The sequence below is a fragment of the Salvelinus fontinalis genome, chromosome 7, assembly GCF_029448725.1.
Source record: "Salvelinus fontinalis isolate EN_2023a chromosome 7, ASM2944872v1, whole genome shotgun sequence".
NCBI classification, from domain to species: Eukaryota; Metazoa; Chordata; class Actinopteri; order Salmoniformes; family Salmonidae; genus Salvelinus; species Salvelinus fontinalis.
Window position 1 is genome coordinate 58021823 of NC_074671.1, and position 23099 is coordinate 58044921.

The 23099-nt window shown below is 40.9% G+C and overlaps 1 protein-coding gene across 1 annotated transcript; it reads right to left on the reverse strand.

Annotated features, from left to right (window-relative positions):
* Window positions 1-1144: 1144 nt before the first annotated feature.
* LOC129859850 (sodium/potassium-transporting ATPase subunit alpha-1-like) lies at window positions 1145-11907 on the reverse strand. Its single transcript, XM_055930029.1, has 21 exons — window positions 11672-11907; window positions 11289-11414; window positions 10507-10566; window positions 8825-9028; window positions 8573-8686; window positions 8349-8483; window positions 7668-7785; window positions 7293-7561; window positions 6753-7196; window positions 6296-6488; window positions 5388-5563; window positions 5160-5296; window positions 4862-5012; window positions 4588-4756; window positions 4333-4487; window positions 4045-4168; window positions 3747-3892; window positions 2995-3125; window positions 2001-2102; window positions 1569-1660; window positions 1145-1363 (listed from the first exon to the last, which is right to left on the reverse strand). Exons 1-21 carry the CDS (start codon window positions 11681-11683, stop codon window positions 1335-1337), a joined length of 3087 nt encoding a protein of 1028 aa, XP_055786004.1. The 5' UTR covers window positions 11684-11907; the 3' UTR covers window positions 1145-1334.
* Between the last annotated feature and the right edge of the window lie 11192 nt (window positions 11908-23099).

The following is a 23099-nucleotide window of genomic DNA, read 5'->3' on the forward strand; positions in this document are numbered from 1 at the left end:
GGTGGGCTCGTGTCACTGGGCAGCTCTCGGCTATGCTATGTTTTCTTAAAGAAGCTATTTTTGTTTATTTTTCACCATTTTAATTGAAAACAATCACAGTAAGGTACTTAATTGTTAACCAGAAATTATTTGATATTGAGATAAAAACAGCTGACCTTAAAAATAACTATAAGGTTAAAATCTCACTTTTAAAAGTTAATATTCTATTAACTCACACCCAAATAATGTTGTTGACTCATTGTATACTCACTCATACTTCTGGCCAAAGCATAAATTAGAGAAAAAAAGCCCCACCTCAAACAGTGTTTAAAAAATGCTTGCTATTTCCTCATATACCATGACATCACGTTGACATATTGGCAGAGCTGGCCAATCAGCTGTTGAATATTTTACATGACTGGTATACGACCACACCATTCTGTTGTTGGAGTACGCACACACCATTCAAACACAGAAAAGCTGCTTTTTAACATACTTCAATACAATTTTTTGGAAGTAAAAACTCTTTCACTCATATTGTAATTCATTATAGGTGTCACATTCCTGACCTATTGTTCCTTTGTATTTGATTTATTTAGTTGGTCAGGGCGTGAGTTGGGGTGGGTTGTCTTTGTGTGTTTTGTCTAGTTTAGGGTGTGTGTATTGTTTAAGGGGTTTTTAGTATGTATGGGGTTGTGTTCAGTGTAGGTGTTTAGGAAAATCTATGGTTGCCTGATTTGGTTCTCAGAGACAGCTGTTTGTTGTTGTCTCTGATTGGGAGCCATATTTAAGGCAGCCATAGGCTTTAGGTGTTTGTGGGTAATTGTCTGTGTCTATGTTGCATGTTTGCACTTAGTCGTTTATAGCTTCATGTTCGTCAGTTTGTTGTTTTGTTTCGTTTGTTTTTCTTCTTATAAATAAAGAGAAGATGTATTTTTCACACGCCGAGCCTTGGTCCTCTCTCTCACCCAAAGACGATCGTGACAATAGGTAATATTTCATAAAATTATGCAAACACTGGACATTTACTTTAAACAAATAAGACACAACTATACTAGGTTATTTCTCCCATAGATGCAACACAATTTAAGCCAACAGGTCTTAAATTAAATCCAAACCAATAAATCTAAATAATTCAGACAAAAAATGAATACAGTCTTAAGCATTCGTGTTGAAGTGATGTTTATTTCAATTTGCATTATCACAATCAAGAACTCCTCAATGCAGCTGAGTGCACCATCACAGTGTTCATTGGATGTAATGGTAAAGTAACAGATTGAAATGTAGTGTAACGTTGTTGGTTGAGATGTAGCAGCAGAGTGAGATTGAGTGATACTGGGGATAGCCTGTCTTTGTCAGTAGTAGGTCTCCTGTTCCACCCAACCTTAAAGAAGAGACAATTCAGAGAGAAGAACACAATTAGTTAGATTTCATCTGGTCACTGAAAATCTCCATGAGACAAATTAAATAATTTGTTCTTCCCAATCCTGCATGCCATTGTCATGTTATAACACAATTATTAACTTTGATGTAAAATTGTCGACGCTATCTTAACAGCTTGTTTTCGTCCATAGTCCCTGAGCACTTACCTCCTGGGTTTCGTCGCAGGATGTATCTCCTACCCTCATCATAGAGGAAGATGAGCAGAGAGTAGGGTAAGGCACAGAACCACCAGCAAGGCCTGAGGAAAGAGAGAAGGAAAGAGAGAAGGAAAGAAAGAAGGAAAGAGAGAAGGAAAGAGAGAAGGAAAAAGAGAAGGAAACAATAAAGAGATTAAGTTGAGCGTAAAACAGCGAGGTAATGCGCTGACAGGGCCCCTAAATGTCAAATGGTGTTTTCTCTCTTGGTTGGGCAGTAAACTCCATTACACTTCAGCTAACTAGTGAACCCCAACTGATCCTGAGGCCACAGTAGTCTCCTCCACCCATTGTAATATCCATCCATTTTACCACTCATCTTTTAAAACGGGTGAGCTTTGTTCCAAGCTGATATACAGAAGAGAATCAGAAGGGTCTACTCACTTGAGGGGGTACATTCTGAGGGCGACATCCATTCCAGGACAGTAGGACAGGAAGACAGCCAGGGCAGTTTCCTCAAACAGTCCGAAGATGAGAATACGGTTCCTGAGATGGGAGAAAAAAGAAAAAAAAAGATCATGGATTTGATACCAACAGGGTGGATACTGATTTAGAAGTCAGTTGCAGGGCTGTATGCACATTAACTCCCCTCTGGCAAACAGTTCAGCTTCGTCATGACCAAAACCACCCACCACCTGAACAGTTTCTTTCCCCGTGCTGTGGCCCTCAACAACTGGCCAATAGTGACCAAGGCACATTGCAATCTGTGATGCACACTGCATCAAGTATCCAACACTTAGCGACCTTGTCTAGAAGTTCTGGCCTCTTGGTGTAATGGTATAGGTGTTGGCTTGACAGTCACTGGACATGGTTTCGAGTTCCGGTTGGGGATACCCCCTGAATTTGCTACATGGGTGTCAGAAATTTGATGGTGGCCATGTGGTCACCGGAGAGGTTGAAACATGTCAGGGACATGGTATAGAGGAACGTGGGGACACACTCTGCCAAAGGAAGGGGGTAATGTAGCGACCTTAACCCAACACCTCATTGAGAGGTTTGGTGTAATGATTAAGGTGTTGGCTTGACAGTTGCTGGACCTGGGTTCAAGTCCCGGTTGGGGATACCCCTGAATTCTCTACAATATATTTATACTGTAAACGTGTATATCCTCTCTTACTCTTCAGTTCTATGCACATTTTATCAATTTTGTATATAATGTATTTAAACTTTGTGTAAATTGCTCTGTCTGTATTCTGGCCTTTAATGTTGTCTATTGCTAGCAGCACCATATCACCAAGTACAATTGTGAGTATGTGTAAATGATTCTGATTCTGGTGATGTGTAAGTCAAGACCAGAGCAGTGAAGATCAAGCTGCAGAAAAAACCTCTTAGGACCCAGACCTAGACCAAGACCACAAAGATCGATGTGTGTACTCACTTCATTCCTTGCTGAAGGATGGAGTTCCTCCTGGTCTTACAGATGATCAAATCGGCCCACTGTACAACTACAATACTGGCAAAGAATGCTGTGTGGCAGGTGAACTCCACAATCTTTCTGCGCTCATATGTCTGAAGGATGGATCATAGACCATAGAAAGAGAGAGAGTGTGTAGAGAGACATATGGAAAAAAGAAGAGTGAGAGGACGTATGTTTCTTACATTTGTACATTACAGTAGTGAAGATTACTGACTACTCTGTTACCAAATGTGTGGTGAACCTGTGTGCCGGCGGCAGCAGTGGCATTCACAAATGGTAGTTCTGGAGGAATAGTAGCAATCTATCGACAAAGCCCAAAATAACGGAGAGGACTGTTGGGGCCGGCGAGGTGCATTGCTGAGGCTACGGACCTGTATGTCTGAATCCCTGGCTGTGACTGAGATGTTCCGTCTTTTTCAAGACAATCGATATTTCCTCTGCTGACTATCCGAAATGCAAGCTGTGCATCAACCCTGATCCATGACTTCTCAACTTTCTTGATAATGTATCAGATTTACTGATTTATTTTGTCATCTTGAATTTCCAGATATATACGCAATTCAGCTTTCAGCTGCCATGTATGCTGGAATAAACTAAACAAAAAAATTTGGAGAGAGATTGAAAAAGCTCTTATCGAGAACTTATCAGATCAAAACAAGGCCAATGCTAATCCGTTAGTACAGCAAAAAGCAGAGCGGTGTTTGTGTACTTACCCACTGCTGGCCGTAGCTGTCCTCCATGTCGTTCATTATCTTGTTGTCCCAGTCCACACGAATACCCAGCAAATCCATGGGCAAGAACCCGTTCTCAGCCAGGATAACAAAGTATGTGAAGAAACCGGCTGTGGCCTGCATCATACCTGTGAAGAGTAAAAATTAGGAGAGTATTTTTGTCAGTGAAGAGGCATTGATCAGATTGTTAATTTGCTATGAAACTGACTGGCCAACATACAACGAAACAAGACCCGGTAAAGGCAGGCAAAACAGAAGAAGGGCCAAATTTACTCCTTACCAATTTGACCGTAGGCTATGCTAATGAGCCGCTCATTCACCAGTTTGTCAGTTTTGGGGTTTCTGGGCTGTCGCTTCATGATGTCGTTCTCAGCTTCTTCATAGGCCAGGGAGATAGCTGGGACCTTGAAGGTAATGATGGGAAAGATCATCGTTGGTAACTTGGATGTTAGTTCAAAGACCTTCCAAACAAACTCTAAAATGATCATGTACATTGTTCTTCATAACGCAGCAGAACACATTATCAGATTGTTCACAAAGGAGGAGTATCCACATCTGAAAGACCCACCATATCAGTTCCCAGGTCGATACAGAGGATGGTGACAGTTCCTAGGGGGAGTGGAATGTTGGCGATGATGAAGAGGAGGAAGGGTGAGATTTCTGGAATGTTACTGGTCAGGGTGTAGGCGATGGACTTCTTCAAGTTGTCAAAGATCAGACGGCCTAAGGGGAAATAGAGGATGGGGGGAAGGAATAGTCAGGGTGATGAGAGAAGGATGGAAAAACCCAACAGATTGCTGGTCATTGCCAGAGCTCCTCATACCCTCTTCAACACCAGTCACGATGGAGGCAAAGTTGTCATCCAGGAGGATCATGTCTGCAGCCTGCTTGGAGACGTCAGATCCAGAGATGCCCATAGCAACACCGATGTCAGCCTTCTTCAGAGCAGGAGAATCGTTCACACCATCACCTGTCACAGCCACAATAGCACCCTGTGGATAAGGACGAGAGGTGTTTACAGATGTTAGAAACTCCAAAAGTAAGATGCAATCATCTTCACTGACTCATGAGCATGAATTAATTCAATAAAATAGTACCTGACGCTGGCAACCCTCCACAATGATCAGCTTCTGCTGAGGAGAAGTTCTGGCAAACACAATCTCAGTGTGATGGGCCAAAATGTCATCCAACTGTTCGGCTGACAGGTCCTTCAGCTCTCCACCGTGGACAACACAGGCCTTGGCATCTCTGGAGGGTACAAATATAAGCTAAATATAGGGGCTTGTATTGGTCTGTTCTGATGATGCCCCAAAAAGGCTAGATAAATGTTTATGTCACTCCTCTTTAAGTGTATGATGACATAACTGAAATGATCCCAAACCAATTGCAACATACCTTGGATTAACCTCAGAAACTGGGATTTTCAGACGAGCAGCGATGTCCTCAACAGTCTCGTTTCCTTCAGAAATGATGCCCACACCCTTGGCAATGGCTTTAGCAGTGATGGGATGATCACCAGTGACCATGATAACCTAAGGGAAGGAAGGGAAGAGGAGTGGTCTGATCACAGTGGCTGCTATGTGGATTGACTGAAGAGTCGTGTCAAGTATTACATTGCTATACCTTGATTCCAGCACTCCTGCACTTGCCCACAGCGTCAGGCACAGCAGCACGGGGAGGGTCAATCATGGATATTAGGCCAACGAAGCACAGATTCTCAGTTGGGAAGTTCACCTCTTCACAATCAAACTGGAAGCCCTCAGCGAACTGGTCATCAGGGAGCTGGAAATGACAGAACCCTGAAAAAGACACAGAGTCAGAGACACGCCACAACAAATTCTTCATGTTCTAGACCAGTCAGGGCCCAACTGGGTTGTGGTCACAAAGAAATAAATTAAGAGTACATATTATGTTAGGGACAATATACAAAAGGTTTTGAGAAAGATCATTTTGTTATTGGTTTCTTTTCATTTTAAAAATGTAATGAATTGAAGGTTATTTGTTGATGTTAAAATTTAAAGCGGCAATCAGCAGTTGAAACAGTAACAAAGCAGGCTCCCCACAGCTGGTTCGGTAAAAAGCTGAGGGATGGGGCTGGAGAAATGATACCCCTTATAGACAGAGCTATGGATGCAAGGATTGACCATCCATGATATCAAAATTATAGTTTAACCATGTTTTGAGGCTATTCAGTGTTGTTTTACATTTACTTTGTTTACAAACATTGGAGTAAAAAAAAGCTTATATTTTGGGTTATGATGGTTTACGACAGTTGAACTAATTAGGCATTTATTCAGTTATATTCTTCAAGAATCAATAGGTACTTATCAATAAGTCAAAAAATTGAGGATAAAAGATGTAGCAACTCCAGATTGCCTCTATGTTATGTCATTAGATTTGGGACGGGGTCGCAAGAAATTCTGGTTGAAGAAATGGGGCCCCACTGAAAAATGTTGAATACCACTGTTCTAGACTTTTCATTCAGTCCAAAACCTTTGAATGCATATTTTCCCATACTGGTGCCCTCTTACCCAGCACTCTCTCTCCCAGCCCTCCCAGCTCTTCGTAAGAGTTCTGGAAGGCTTCCTTCAGCTCGTCATCCAGAGGCTGTTCTTTGCCCTGAATCAAAATGGTGGAGCAGCGGTCCAGAATCCTCTCAGGGGCTCCCTTCATCACCAGCAGGTGATTGGACTCTCCGGCCACGATGTTCTTATGAATGGAGAGCTAGGGGCGAAATGAATTGGTTTTTGATCATATGACACCATGAAGAGAGTTTAAATTTAAATTAGCAGGCAATGACCAGTAAGTAGCCTACAGTGCCTGGAAAACTAAAGTTCTGGCAACTTATTGGATGTCGATACAAAGTAGCATTTCCAAGCTGATTGAGAAAAGCCATCCATCCTGATTTTGAGTCTATTACACCACCTTCTACAACTCAGTTTAACCTGTTGTTAACCCACAGATACCACAAAGAGTGCATGTGGTTACCTGATATTTGTTGGTGGAGTTGAAGGGAATCTCAGCGATCTTGCTGTACTTTTCTCTCATGTCTTTGACAGACCCGCAGCACAGCTCGATACACTTCAGCAGGGCAGACTCTGAAGCATCACCAGCCACATCTCTCTTGAGGATAGGTACGTTGTTCTGTTCTGCCAGGAAGACGGCGCGGTTGCACAGGCCAGCAACTCTAGCCAGGGCAGCCCAGGTGGCAGAGCTTTTGTCGAAGCAGGTACCACTCTGGTTCTCTGTGGTGTCAGCCTCATGGATCTGGTTGTCGAACCACATGTGAGCCACGGTCATTCTGTTCTGAGTCAGGGTTCCAGTCTTGTCAGAGCAAATGGTGGAGGTGGAGCCCAAGGTCTCAACAGCTTCGAGATTCTTCACCAGGCAGTTCTTCTTGGCCATACGCTTGGCAGTCAGAGTTAAGCACACCTACGATAGAAAGCCATATTAGACAGTTAAATAATCAACAAGTTTTGTTGTTAGGACTGAAGTTTTTGTTAAACATGACTTTTCATCAGTACTCACAGTTACAGTAGCCAGGAGACCCTCTGGCACATTAGCAACGATGATTCCAATGAGGAAGATGACAGCTTCCAGCCAACCATATCCCAGAATGAGGGAGAGGACGAAGAAAGACACGCCCAGGAAGACGGCCACACCGGTGATGATGTGGATGAAGTGCTCAATCTCTTTGGCTATAGGCGTCTTACCACCCTCCAGACTCGTGGCCAAGGTGGCGATACGACCCATGACAGTGTGGTCACCAGTGTTGATGACGATACCTCTGGCAGTTCCTGACAAAACATGGAGAAATGGTTTAGAATCACAAAATGGCTAAGTGATACATTTCAAGTTATTTGAACTATTCAATCACTACGGCTAGTTACAGAAGTAATTTACCTTCAACACAGTTGGTAGAGAAGAAGGCAATGTTCCTTGTCTCCAGGGGGTTGTCATTGGAGTAGTCTGGAGTACGTGTCTGGGGCTCAGATTCACCAGTGAGGGAGGAGTTGTCCACCTGAGTGGGGAGGGAATTAGATTAATACAATAATGAATGACACTAAAGGCGTCCGCACTCTTCCCATCCGAAACAGTTCAGAACAGTTTGTCATATAATATGATGACATTTTGTGCTGTTTTTATTCGTTTTGGTCTCCGGCAAGTTTTTGGGGGGCTGTTGGTACACACACAAGCAAATTCTCGAGGCCAGCCGAAGTTCAGGTGCCAAAGTCTATGCCCCTTTGTCGGTCATTGTCATTGTGATTTTGTTGTCATTCAACGATAGACGATTTGTTTTCATTCACATTTTTTCACTTGAGAAATACTGCACCAAAAATCTTATTTAGATTGCGCAACTAAGATCTCCTTAGCAAAAACATCAACATTTATGACATATTTCTTGAATTATCTTAGATTCATTCGGACTATTTTGAGAAAGTGTATACTGGCTACGGCGTCTCAAAATGGACAAACAGATTTGTCAAGCAAAGGTCTTTTAAGGGAGTATGCCAGCCAAACCGAAGCATGCGGAAGCCTTAGGTTACATATCTGACCCATGATCTTGGATTGTAAAGTACCCACCTTGCAGCCGCTGGCAGAGACGATACGCAAATCAGCTGGGATCCTATCTCCTCCTTTCACCTCCACCAGATCTCCAACCACCACTTCTTCAGCGTTGATGTTCTTCTTCTCACCGTCACGGACAACCAGGGCTTGCTACAAGGCAGAGGACAGGATTACAATCCTTTGACATGAAAATACAATCAAGTTCTTCTCATAGGTGTTTGAAAAGGCAGAAGTCTAACCTGTGGGACCAGGTTCTTGAAGGAGTCCATGATCTTTGAGCTCTTGGCCTCTTGGTAGTAGGAGAAACAGCCAGTGACAATGACGACAACAGAGAGCACAACACCCAGGTACAACTGTGAGGGACAGAAACGAAGAGGGAGAAAGACTATGAAACTATTAAGTTACGGTTAAGTGAGAAAACCCTTTCAGGCACTAGAGGCATTGTAGTTTTTGTTAAGTCTCAAATGATCTCAGAATTCTATAATTCTCACATTATCATTGGCTGGCTCATCCTCGGAGGCGGCCTGGATTCCGTAGGCCAGGAAGCAGAGCATAGCACCAATCCATAGGAGCATAGAGAACCCACCAAAGAGCTGCCTGCAGAACTTCACCCACTCAGGGGTAGTGGGAGGAGGGGTCAGGGTGTTGGGGCCATCACGGAGAAGGATCTCCTTAGCCCGAGCTGAGGATAGACCCTGGATGGGGGAAGGATGAGAGAGAAGGAGAGAGGGGAAAGGTAGAGTGAAAATAAAGGAGTAGGGAGGAAAGCAGGAAGAGGGAAGAGCAAGAGGCAGAGTAAGAGGCAGTAGAGTGATTACTTATGGAACTCAAAACTATCCCCTCCCCTTTTGTCAGCAAGTAAATCTGTCCTCCCCCCATACCTCGCCCCGCCCCTCATCACTACATAGTGCTTTCAATGTTCCCGTGTGAATGTGGCCCTGGTAGTGGAAATTCTGCTTAATCCCTGGATCAAATATCAACAGATCATTATCTGTGCTCCATCAACCAAAATAGTGTTTAACTGTTATCCTATCCACACAAAACAATGTTTAGGCCTGTCCTAATTGTACTCCACACAAAGCTGAAGATATTGCAGATATTGTGTCCCCTGCATTAGACCTACCCTATGGCTTGTTAAAAATTGTTAATGTGTATCTGACTTGCTGTCACACAAATGGAAAAAGTCTCATCCATATGTTCTATGCACCGTTTTAACTTACATTTACATTTTACATTTAAGTCATTTAGCAGACGCTCTTATCCAGAGCGACTTACAAATTGGTGCATTCACCTTATGACATCCAGTGGAACAGCCACTTTACAATAGTGCATCAGATCTTTTAAGGGGGGGGGGGGGGGGGGGGCAGAAGGATTGCTTTATCCTAGGTATTCCTTGAAGAGGTGGGGTTTCAGGTGTCTCCGGAAGGTGGTGATTGACTCCGCTGTCCTGGCGTCGTGAGGGAGTTTGTTCCACCATTGGGGTGCCAGAGCAGCGAACAGTTTTGACTGGGCTGAGCGGGAACTGTACTTCCTCAGTGGTAGGGAGGCGAGCAGGCCAGAGGTGGATGAACGCAGTGCCCTTGTTTGGGTGTAGGGCCTGATCAGAGCCTGAAGGTACTGAGGTGCCGTTCCCCTCACAGCTCCGTAGGCAAGCACCATGGTCTTGTAGCGGATGCGAGCTTCAACTGGAAGCCAGTGGAGAGAGCGGAGGAGCGGGGTGACGTGAGAGAACTTCCACTCACTGTCATGTCTAATGTTGTGTTTTTATGTTGTGTTTACTATGTATGCCGCTTTTCCGGCCAGGGCTCACTTTTAAAAGAAATGTACATCTCAATGTGACCTCGCTGGTTAAATAAAGGATTCAAAAAATAAAATGAAAAGAATGTAATGGGAGTCACACAATCGGAAAATATATATTTGTGTATATATAACTCTGTGTAAACTTTAGGAAGATATAGATAGGTTTCATGTTCAAAGATTCAGTGGTAGATAGTGATGTCATCATGACTCAGAAGGCAGATGAAGTTCTACCTACGATATGACCTCGTGCCGTAACCTCCACGACCTCAATGCGCTTCAAATGACAGTCAGAAATAATCCGTAGGAGCAGCTGATACAACTGGTTGTCAGTTTTAAAAAACAGAGGCACACATGCACACACATATTCACTCACCCTGGCTAAGTCTGTGCCGTATTTCCTATGAAGTTCATCCAAGGTCAACTTGTGGTCATCCTAAATCAGAGAGAGGGAGAGAGAGAGATTGAGAAAGAAAGAAACCGTTTCTTGTTGAACTAGGGAGTTCTCTCAACTTTTCCCCATGGCGGAAGTATATGCAGAACATGCATAGTTAATGGAACACATTCCTCAAACAATTTGAAATGATCCTAGGTATGATGAGGTTATGCTGCATCGATTTCAATATAAACCAAAGATAAGTCATGCGTTTCTTTATGATGGATGGAATTGTCTGGTTCACATTTCTGCCCTGAAAAAGTACTGCACGTTTTGATTCTGCTCCATGGAAAAAAAGCCGTTTCCAAAGATACGCTACTTTTCCTCTGAAGTTTAAACGCAGGCTATTGGGGTTTTGAAACTGCTCCCAAGGCTCCCTGCAGAGTAATAGTAAGTCAATTAAAATGCTAATGAGTACCCAAATGCAAGTCTAGAAACTACAGAGCTTGATGCACATTTGAAAGGTGGTGTGTTGTACCTTTTCTGATCCATAGAGACTAATAGGCTTACTGTTTTTCCTTAGTCTTTTCTTGGTGAAAATACTGACCGTTTTGATGCTATATCACACTATTTAAATCATCTCTGGGACTACGGATTCAAAGTTTTGCAGCCAACTCCAGTGCTTTGATGTGTAAATTGCATATGGATAAATGTGCATTGTTCATGTCAACTAAATGAGATTAATCTAATTAGTAAATTAATAAATAATCAGTTTTCCTCACCAGGTCAACTTCCTTTTTCAGATCGTCCATGTTCTTCTTCTCCTTTGCTTTCTTCACCTCCTTTTTACTCTTTTTATTTCCACCGTCCTCTGAGGTCGCCGCCAGCTTATAATCATCTTTCCCCTTCTGTATATCAAAAGGTACGTTAATGATGAGAAAGTGTGAACTATCGATCTGCCTCTTTCCTAATGAGGGCTTAGATAAGGAGTGCATTCAGAACTTTATCAAATATATAACTTTTTTTTTAAACTAAGAAACAGCCATGAACCGAGGGCTAAACTTTTAATATAAACTGCAAAAAAACGACAGATTTTTTTAAAGTTGAAAGAACACAATATAAGTCAATCCAAATCTTAATACTTAAAAGTGAAATCCAGACTTACTCCAAGCCCCATCCTTGCACTGCTGTCCTAGGACTCTCAATCCCAGTGGTTTGTAAAGAGAATATACTTGCTCCTTATCCTGAGAAACGCCACCTGTTACACGTTTACACTTCTCTCTCACTTTCTCGACGTCTCGAGTCACCCCAGAGCTCCCTGTATAGCTAACTCAGGTTTGAATATATTTATATACCTGACTGGTTTACCTGCCCACGGGGAGGTACACAGGAGGAATGAGGCAGGGGAGTGGAGAGGGGGCTGAGGATGGGAGGGGTTGGGGAGAAGGAGGGGGATCTGTGAAATGTCATTTATTTATTTATTCAACCTTCACCTATACAGCTTGGTCATTTTGACGACAAGGCCGCTGAAAGAAAGAGTCCGTCTGAAGTTGACGGTAATAACAGTGTGTAGTGGAATGGAAAAGAAGTTGACAGTAATAACAGCGTGGAGTGGAATGGAAAAGAACGAGGACAATGAATGAATAAAGATAATTTTCTTTCTCTGCTGTACTTACTTTCTTACTTGTTGGTTGATTTGAAAGAAATCCTGCACCTTTGTAGCTAAATAATATCACGAAAAGCTGTTGCAGCGAGCATAAAGAACTGTGTTTGTACATTTATTCTCACACTTGAAACATAAGTTGCCAGTATAGAAACCAAGGCCATGAGCCTTTGTCTGATGGCGTGTTGGTTGTTGCAATTATAACAAACAAAACTAACTTTGACCCAGAGGCCATCTTATCTGCCTTCCAGCTGGACAACGTCACAGCACATTCATTCCTTGACCTTTGCTGTCACATGTTAATCCACAGGTTAAGATGGAGGCTGTGGGGAAGAGTGAGTAACCTTGACACACTCAGGGAGAGGTTGTACTTCGGGAGGCAGGGTGGAGTGCCGCGGGTGTCTGTTTAGTAAACGTCTGGCTGTTTGTGGTTGTCAGTCTGTGGGGAGAGGCCGGCGGTAAGAGAGATAGATGGGGGGGGGGGGGTGTAGATGTGTAACACCAGTTTATTTAAATGATAGCAACATCAAAACTTTTATACTTTCTTAAAAACCCAATATAATCAAATAGACTTGATTCATTTTACAAAAAAGTGCAAACCTTTAAAGTTGGAAAGCCATACTCTCTCCTAGCCATACATTAAATCGGCGATATGTGAATTCTTCCATAGTAGCTGTTATAACTTGTGGAGTGTAGATGGAGATTTAGAGAGGGAAATAATGACATGATAGATGGATAGATAGAAAAGAGAGATGGGTAGATAGAAAAGAGAGATGGGTAGATAGAAAAGAGAGATGGGTAGATAGAAAAGAGAGATGGTAGATAGAAAAGAGAGATGGGTAGATAGAAAAGAGAGATGGATAGATAGAAAAGAGAGATGGGTAGATAGAAAAGAGAGATTGGTAGACAGAAAAGAGAGATGGGTAGATAGAAAAGAGAGATGGGTAGATAGAAAAGAGAGATGGGTAGATAGAAAAGAGAGATGGTAGATAGAAAAGAGAGATGGGTAGATAGAAAAGAGAGATGGATAGATAGAAAAGAGAGATGGGTAGATAGAAAAGAGAGATTGGTAGACAGAAAAGAGAGATGGGTAGATAGAAAAGAGAGATGGGTAGATAGAAAAGAGAGATGGGTAGATAGAAAAGAGAGATGGTAGATAGAAAAGAGAGATGGGTAGACAGAAAATAGATATGGGTAGACAGAAAAGAGAGATTGGTAGACAGAAAAGAGAGATTGGTAGACAGAAAAGAGAGATGGGTAGATAGAAAAGAGAGATGGGTAGATAGAAAAGAGAGATGGGTAGACAGAAAAGGTGAGAGAGTTTCTGAAAGAGAGTGTGTGTTTTTAGAGATATGTAAACTGTACTGCGCCACCTTTTTTATACACAAGGGGAGGTCCTCGGGACAAGTTAAGCACAGGTCTGGCAAATGATTGAGATGAACAATAGTTAACCAAAGTGCCAAGGTTTATTAACATAGAGAGCACACACAATGGATTAGCAGCAGGGCAAGAAATACTACCAAGTCTCCAAGACTCAAACCTTGCATGTAAAACACTTCAAGGAGAATATCATGCAAACTTAGATAAAATATATTCACAATCATTGTAAGATAATACACTTGTGATTAAAAATATTTGTAAGACCTGATGAAACATTCTGTTAGATAGCATACTCAATATAAAACATTATTTGTTAGATACTATACTCAATACGGAACATTCTTTGTTAGATAGCATACTCAATATGAAACATTCTTTGTTAGATAGCATACTCAATATGAAACATTCTTTGTTAGATAGCATACTCAATATGAAACATTCTTTGTTAGATAGCATACTCAATATGAAACATTCTTTGTTAGATAGCATACTCAATATGAAACATTCTTTGTTAGATAGCATACTCAATATGAAACATTCTTTGTTAGATAGCATACTCAATATGAAACATTCTTTGTTAGATAGCATACTCAATATGAAACATTCTTTGAAAGATAACACACCTGTGATAATTAGCATGCTAAAGCACACACATAAATTCTTAAGACTTGCCACTACTCTCTAACCAAAATAACTCCCCAAAAGACAACAAGCCCTGGAAGGCTCTGGGAAGTGGTATCAAAATAAGAGAAATATACAAACAAAACATATAACAAAGAAAATTCAACTAGTTAGACTGCCAAAGCAACCCCAAATCTTTTGCCTGAATACCAGCTCATTCGCTTAGGGCAGACTCAATTTTTTTTATTTTTAAATCCTACCTACCTAATGTAAGGGACACAAACTGACATTAAGTAACATTTTGCTAATAGTTTCTTCAGTCTGGATTCGGAAGTAAAGTCTATCTTATAAATGTCTGTGTTTAGTTGCACGTGGTTCTCCCAAAACCAGAGAATATTTTTTAAAGTTTGTAAAAGCCACGTCTGGCACCAAGTGCGGAGTTCCCTCGCCATATTAGCTGCCAGACATCTAGCATTTCCCAACATCTTTGCAGGAACTAGTCATTTCTATGCGACGCGTCCATGGCCACGTGTAAAAAAAAAAAAAGATGACAGCGCATCACACAGTGCGACCAAAACAAAGATCCAAACACGTGCATGAGGTATTTCTCTCTCGATACAAAACTTAGATTTTGACTATCTTTCTGAATATTCTCTGGTTTTTGGAGAACCACCTGCAACTGAACATGGACATTGATAAGATACACTTTTCTTCTGAACCAAGAAAGTGCTGTGCAAGAACAGGTCCTCGTTTCCCAGTGTCGATGTAACTTAAGCATTAATATGATCGTACCAGATGCATCGTTATTTACGTTATTTATGAACCAACTTTTGAAGTGTTTCCCTAAACAAGCACGTAGCGAACGTTCACTAAGTGTGTCGTTAGACCATGTGTCATTACTGATAGGATCAAAAGAAAGGCAGCGCTGTTCTCGGGTCAGCTTTGTTCATTCAAATCTTACCTTCACATTAGAATTATTCCACAATAGTGACGACGGATCAGCTCCTAGAGAGAGATTACCACCTATGTCTGCAAAAAGGCTATTGAGGTAGTTCATTATGCTTCCCTAATAATAAGGCGCAACATCACAGATCGGGCACGTCATTTCGCACATGTTGTCACATATCATGAAACACATTGAGGCAAAAAAAAAATGTATAGACAGTAGCCTAGTCGCAAAATAGAACTCCTTTGATTGAACATGCAATAGATTTCAGTATAACTGAAATAGCCTATATAGGCCCATGCAGCCTATATATCTTTTAATGCAGTCATCTCGGTTTTCATTTGAAGCATTCATTTATCCTTCACTTGTTTGTAACAATTGCAAATACTTTGGATACTTTGTATTTGTAGTCAACTTCGTTCTAAAGTTATCGGCAGTCGCAGTCAGACAGATAGAATCAACATGTTGAGTCTATGTTTAGCGGAGATCCTCTATGAATGTAGTGACGCGGAACGGCATAAAAAGCATCTAACGGTGCACCTTGGCTGCTCTACGAGTGGTCTGGATCACTCAGAGATGTGCAAAGGTTTTTCAGAGCCGCTTTACTAACAAAGGCTATGGGAAACACCTGGGCTACTAAAGCTACACCGTAAGAAGGTTCTAACGATGATATTAACGCCACAAAGGCTCTGGGAAACGAGGCCCTGATTAGTTGAAAAATTGCTTCCAACCCTTTCTACTAGCCAAGATATATTGGCAACTATGGACGAATTCACATATCGCTAACTCTCTCCAGGCATACACAGCCAACAGAACGGTTTCAATGCTGCGTCTCGCAGACAGCGTCGATCCTGTTTCAAACCTGCGCCGAACACGTTACTGAAACACAAATTATTGTTTTAAATGGCTGTCGTATACTTTAACAAGCGGTAAAACATGCACAGACCAACAAACAAAAGTTAGCTTACCCAAAGTTCGACTAACTTTGACAAACACAGCCAGCATGGGTGAACAGTGAAGTGCACCGTCCCTTGTCCTCCGGGGTGGAAACAAAGATCCCAAACAAAGGTATTTATGGCATCGCTCACCTCATCTCATACCAGCCCATAGGTGCAACTGGCTACAGAGACAAGGGAGGAGATAAATATGGAGATAAACTGTGTGTCTATGTGTGTGGTGTGTGTCTGTGTGTCAAATAGAGAACTGTTCCTTATTTAGAGCAAACATGACCAGTGTTTACACTTTTTAGAGGTGACCACTCCCTGCATTAAAAAAACGATTGTGGACAAACAAACACAAAATGGAACTGGCACCTGTATTTGAAATGCTTGAGCCCCATCCGCTCTCACCATTTCATTTGTTGCTACCCAGATAACTGCAAAAGAGGTAAGTTCTTGGAAAACTGACAATCAAAGCGGAAGTGTATGATTCTGGGGCATTAGCACAGGGGCCTGTTTTCATATGTTTAATATTCCAATGGTGAATAGGTTTTGTTTTGAGAGGGACCTCATCGCTGTTGCCCTAAATTGGCCACTGTGCCAATTGAATCTCAACAAGGAAACTGTAATAATCCCTCAACACCTGTGGAATTCCAATACTCACTGACTAGAGAGAGAAGGGGAGAGAGAAAGGAAACACACACAACTGCACATAACTACACACACACACATCACTGTGGATGAGAACAGTGGTCCCTGGATGGTCCTGCTCTTCTCCATCTTACTTTGACATGGCTTTGTCCTTGGGGGGGGGGGGGGGGGAGTTGGGAATGGAGGGATTCAGGACAGAGAGAGCAGGGGAGAGAGGAAAAGGAGAAATAGAATTGTAGAAGGAAGGAAAGAGGAAGAGGGGTTAAGAGCTCATCACAGTGCAATAAAACCTTATTGCTCTGAGGCTTACACACGCAAACGCATGCACACGCACACACACACACACACACATGTATGTGTCCCTAAACAGCCTCTTTGATTATGTGGAATTATTGTGGATTACACAAGGTTTAACCACCATGCATTTGTACCCGTGTGAAAGACCTAAACCAGGGGCATTCATATCCTGGCCTAGAGGTCTGAGCAGTCATCCCATCGGCCATTCACAATCTTTCCATTCCTAATCCTACAGGGATACACATCTGATCAGTTCAGATACAGTTTACTGTCTTGATTAGAAGCGAGTGAGGGAGAGGAGGGGGAATTAAAGGATGTGGGTAGAGTAGAGAGACATTCATTAGGGAAGAGAGGTGAGAGAGAGACTCAGGTCTGAGAGAAAGAGAGTGAGACTGAAGAAAGAGATGGAGGCAGAAATAGCGGTGGAGAAAACGAGAGAAAGAGGGAGAATGCAAAAAAGAGAGAGAATGCGAGAAAGAATGAGAGATACTACAGGTTTCATTGAATCATGTCTACTGGTCTCTGGTGGGTGTCCCTGTCTCCTGGTGAAGCTGTCATGGGACCAAGCTCAGCGCCTCTCATGTTTCTCTACCGCAGGATCACATCCATCATCACAAAGGGGCAGGAAAGGGAGGGAAATAACTAAAGAAAGTTTAAAAGAGAGAACGGAAGAAGCGAAAAGTGGGAAAAAATAAAGAAGGGAAGTAAACAGGAAAGAGAACAAGAGAGAAAGACCGAAAGTTTAGTACAGAAAGTAGAAAAACAAAATAATGAAATAAAGGAGAGAGTGCAACAGGGCTCTGCCAGTGCCAGCCTCCTCGCCTGAGCTGAGACTTGGCACAACAAACAAAGAGCCTCTGTCCAAATCCAGAGAGGGCACACAAACAAACACACACACACACACACAGTCACATACACACACACACACACACACACATACACGCACACACACTTGGTGGCCTGCTGAGTGTATGGAACAGCAGGGGAACACTCTGGGGATGTCATGGGGAGTCAGACAGCAGAAGTCTTTCTCTTTAGTTATCAGAGTCCTGAGTAACACTGAGACCTCACACACACACACACACACACACACACACACACACACACACACACACACACACACACACACACACCTGCTTTTGAAAAACTAGATGATTACTTCTTGGATTACTTTTAAATTCAGAAACAACTGTAGCTAAAATGTCTGGTACATCTTTCAGTTAGGTTCACACACGATTTAGAACACATTTGTTATTGTGCATGTGTAACCGATGTGAAATGGCTAGCTAGGTAGCGGTGGTGCGCGCTAGCAGCCTTTCAGTCGGTGACGTCACTTGCTCTGAAACCTTGAAGTAGTGGTTCCCCTTGCTCTGCAAGGGCCGTGGCTTTTGTGGAGCGATGGGTAACGATGCTTCGTGGGTGACTGTTGTTGATGTGTGCAGAGGGTCCCTGGTTCGCGCCCGGGTCGGGGCGAGGGGACGGACTAAAGTTAAACTGTTACACATGGTTAGTAAAATAGAGATATACAAAGTGTAACGTTTGACCGATTGTGAAGAAATACATCACTGTGTCATTTAAAAAAAAAAGTTTTATTAAAACAACAATACAGTACAAAAACCACATGAATAGCCTCTACCATCAGAGGGTGCTCTCCCCGAAACGCCGTCAGGCCGAAGCCCCCGCCCCCGGCCCAAAAGGGATTTTCCAAGGGCGGGATGGACCAAGCCCCGCCCGATGACCGGGTGAGCGCACGCATAACCACCAGGACCAGCACACACACTGTTCACACACACATCGCTCACAGTGTGAAACCAAAACACCAAACATACATAACTAAACACAAAACATCCCCACCCTCACTCCTGATTGGAGGACCTCAAACCTAAACTTGATGCTGTGCATGTGTGTACGTATTTACAACCCTCATTAATTCCAACCTTCAGATCAACCCATCTTTCCCAGTAAATCATCATTCTACCATTTCCTCTTGCAATGCATCCATTCTACCATGGTGGCTCACTAGTGACTTCAACCTCCCCATCTCCAAAACGAAAATGTTTACCCAAGAGCACAGTGATATTTCCTATTGGACCCCAACAACACAGTTTGCAGGTTCAACCGCGCCTTGATATTATGACATAACAAGCATTCCTGGACCGGACTCCAAAAACAAGCCAGCGATGCACAGTACCAGAAGAAATGCTCTTTGATTCTGTTTCCACATGGCAGTCTGCACCGGTCTGACTGTTCAATGCCCCATAAACTGAGCATTGTTTTTGTAGCGTGAACTTTTTGTATAATAGCTTAAATTGGAAATAATGGATTGATGCATCAATTGTTGTTTTGTATATCAGTTCATAAACCCGATGCCATGGTATTGAGACTAGGAAAATCTGTTCCCAACTATCTTTAATGTTATGCTGCATAGTTGTCAAACCTCTTGACTGTAATGAAACTGATACATTTTACGATTTATGTTAGTAATTTATGACATTTTTAATTGGTGGCAAACAAACTAATTCATTCCTTTCTCTTTTAAGTAATTGCATCTTCCATTTTTGTGGCAGAGCTCAGCTGAGTTGGTTTTCATTTTGTATTGAGCACACATCTCCATACACCTTGATTAATTGGTTGTATGACATCATTTTACCATCGTTGTAAACAACGTCGTTCATAAACATGATACCCATATACATACCCATATACATACCCATATACATACCCATATACATACCCATATACATACCCATATACATACCCATATACATACCCATATACATACCCATATACATACTCATATACATACCCATATACATACCCATATACATACCCATATACATACCCATATACATACCCATATACATACCCATATACATACCCATATACATACCCATATACATACACATATACATACCCATATACATACTCATATACATACCCATATACATACCCATATACATACCCATATACATACCCATATACATACCCATATACATACCCATATACATACCCATATACATACCCATATACATACCCATATACATACCCATATACATACCCATATACATACCCATATACATACCCATATACATACCCATATACATACCCATATACATACCCATATACATACCCATATACATACCCATATACATACCCATAAACATACCCATATACATACCCATATACATACCCATATACATACCCATATACATACTCATATACATACCCATATACATACCCATATACATACCCATATACATACCCATATACATACCCATATACATACCCATATACATACCCATATACATACCCATATACATACCCATATACATACCCATATACATACCCATATACATACCCATATACATACTCATATACATACCCATATACATACCCATATACATACCCATATACATACCCATATACATACCCATATACATACCCATATACATACCCATATACATACCCATATACATACTCATATACATACCCATATACATACCCATATACATACCCATATACATACCCATATACATACCCATATACATACCCATATACATACCCATATACATACCCATATACATACCCATATACATACCCATATACATACTCATATACATACCCATATACATACCCATATACATACTCATATACATACCCATATACATACCCATATACATACCCATATACATACCCATATACATACCCATATACATACACATATACATACCCATATACATACCCATATACATACTCATATACATACCCATATACATACCCATATACATACCCATATACATACCCATATACATACCCATATACATACCCATATACATACTCATATACATACCCATATACATACCCATATACATACCCATATACATACCCATATACATACCCATATACATACCCATATACATACCCATATACATACCCATATACATACCCATATACATACCCATATACATACTCATATACATACACATATACATACCCATATACATACCCATATACATACCCATATACATACCCATATACATACCCATATACATACTCATATACATACCCATATACATACCCATATACATACTCATATACATACCCATATACATACTCACATACATACTCACATACATACCCATATACATACCCATATACATACCCATATACATACCCATATACATACTCATATACATACCCATATACATACCCATGTACATACCCATGTACATACCCATATACATACCCATATACATACCCATATACATACTCATATACATACTCATATACATACCCATATACATACCCATATACATACCCATATACATACCCATATACATACCCATATACATACCCATATACATACCCATATACATACCCATATACATACCCATATACATACCCATATACATACTCATATACATACCCATATACATACCCATATACATACCCATATACATACCCATATACATACCCATATACATACCCATATACATACCCATATACATACCCATATACATACCCATATACATACTCATATACATACCCATATACATACCCATATACATACACATATACATACCCATATACATACCCATATACATACTCATATACATACCCATATACATACCCATATACATACCCATATACATACCCATATACATACCCATATACATACCCATATACATACCCATATACATACCCATATACATACACATATACATACCCATATACATACCCATATACATACACATATACATACCCATATACATACACATATACATACCCATATACATACCCATATACATACCCATATACATACCCATATACGTACCCATATACGTACCCATATACGTACCCATATACGTACCCATATACGTACCCATATACGTACCCATATACGTACCCATATACGTACCCATATACGTACACATATACGTACCCATATACGTACCCATATACATACACATATACATACCCATATACATACCCATATACATACCCATATACATACCCATATACATACCCATATACATACCCATATACATACACATATACATACCCATATACATACCCATATACATACACATATACATACTCATATACATACTCATATACATACCCATATACATACCCATATACATACCCATATACATACTCATATACATACCCATATACATACCCATATACATACTCATATACATACTCATATACATACTCATATACATACCCATATACATACCCATATACATACCCATATACATACTCATATACATACCCATATGCATACCCATATGCATACCCATATGCATACTCATATACATACCCATATACATACTCATATACATACCCATATGCATACCCATATACATACTCATATACATACTCATATACATACCCATATACATACCCATATACATACCCATATACATACTCATATACATACCCATATACATACTCATATACATACCCATATACATACTCATATACATACCCATATACATACCCATATACATACTCATATACATACCCATATACATACTCATATACATACCCATATACATACCCATATACATACTCATATACATACCCATATACATACCCATAGACATACCCATATACATACCCATATACATACTCATATACATACCCATATACATACCCATATACATACCCATATACATACCCATATACATACCCATATACATACACATATACATACCCATATACATACCCATATACATACACATATACATACCCATATACATACACATATACATACCCATATACGTACCCATATACGTACCCATATACGTACCCATATACGTACCCATATACGTACCCATATACGTACCCATATACGTACCCATATACGTACCCATATACGTACCCATATACGTACACATATACGTACCCATATACGTACCCATATACATACACATATACATACCCATATACATACCCATATACATACCCATATACATACCCATATACATACCCATATACATACCCATATACATACCCATATACATACACATATACATACCCATATACATACCCATATACATACACATATACATACTCATATACATACTCA

Excerpts from the sequence above, each read along its gene's own strand:
- LOC129859850 (XM_055930029.1), bottom strand. Across the intron at positions 5,564-6,295 it reads GCTGGGAGAGAGAGTGCTGG|GGTTCTGTCATTTCCAGCTC; the intron begins GTAAGAGGGCAC and ends TGTCTTTTTCAG. Across the intron at positions 4,488-4,587 it reads CGTGACTGGTGTTGAAGAGG|GCCGTCTGATCTTTGACAAC; the intron begins GTATGAGGAGCT and ends ATTTCCCCTTAG.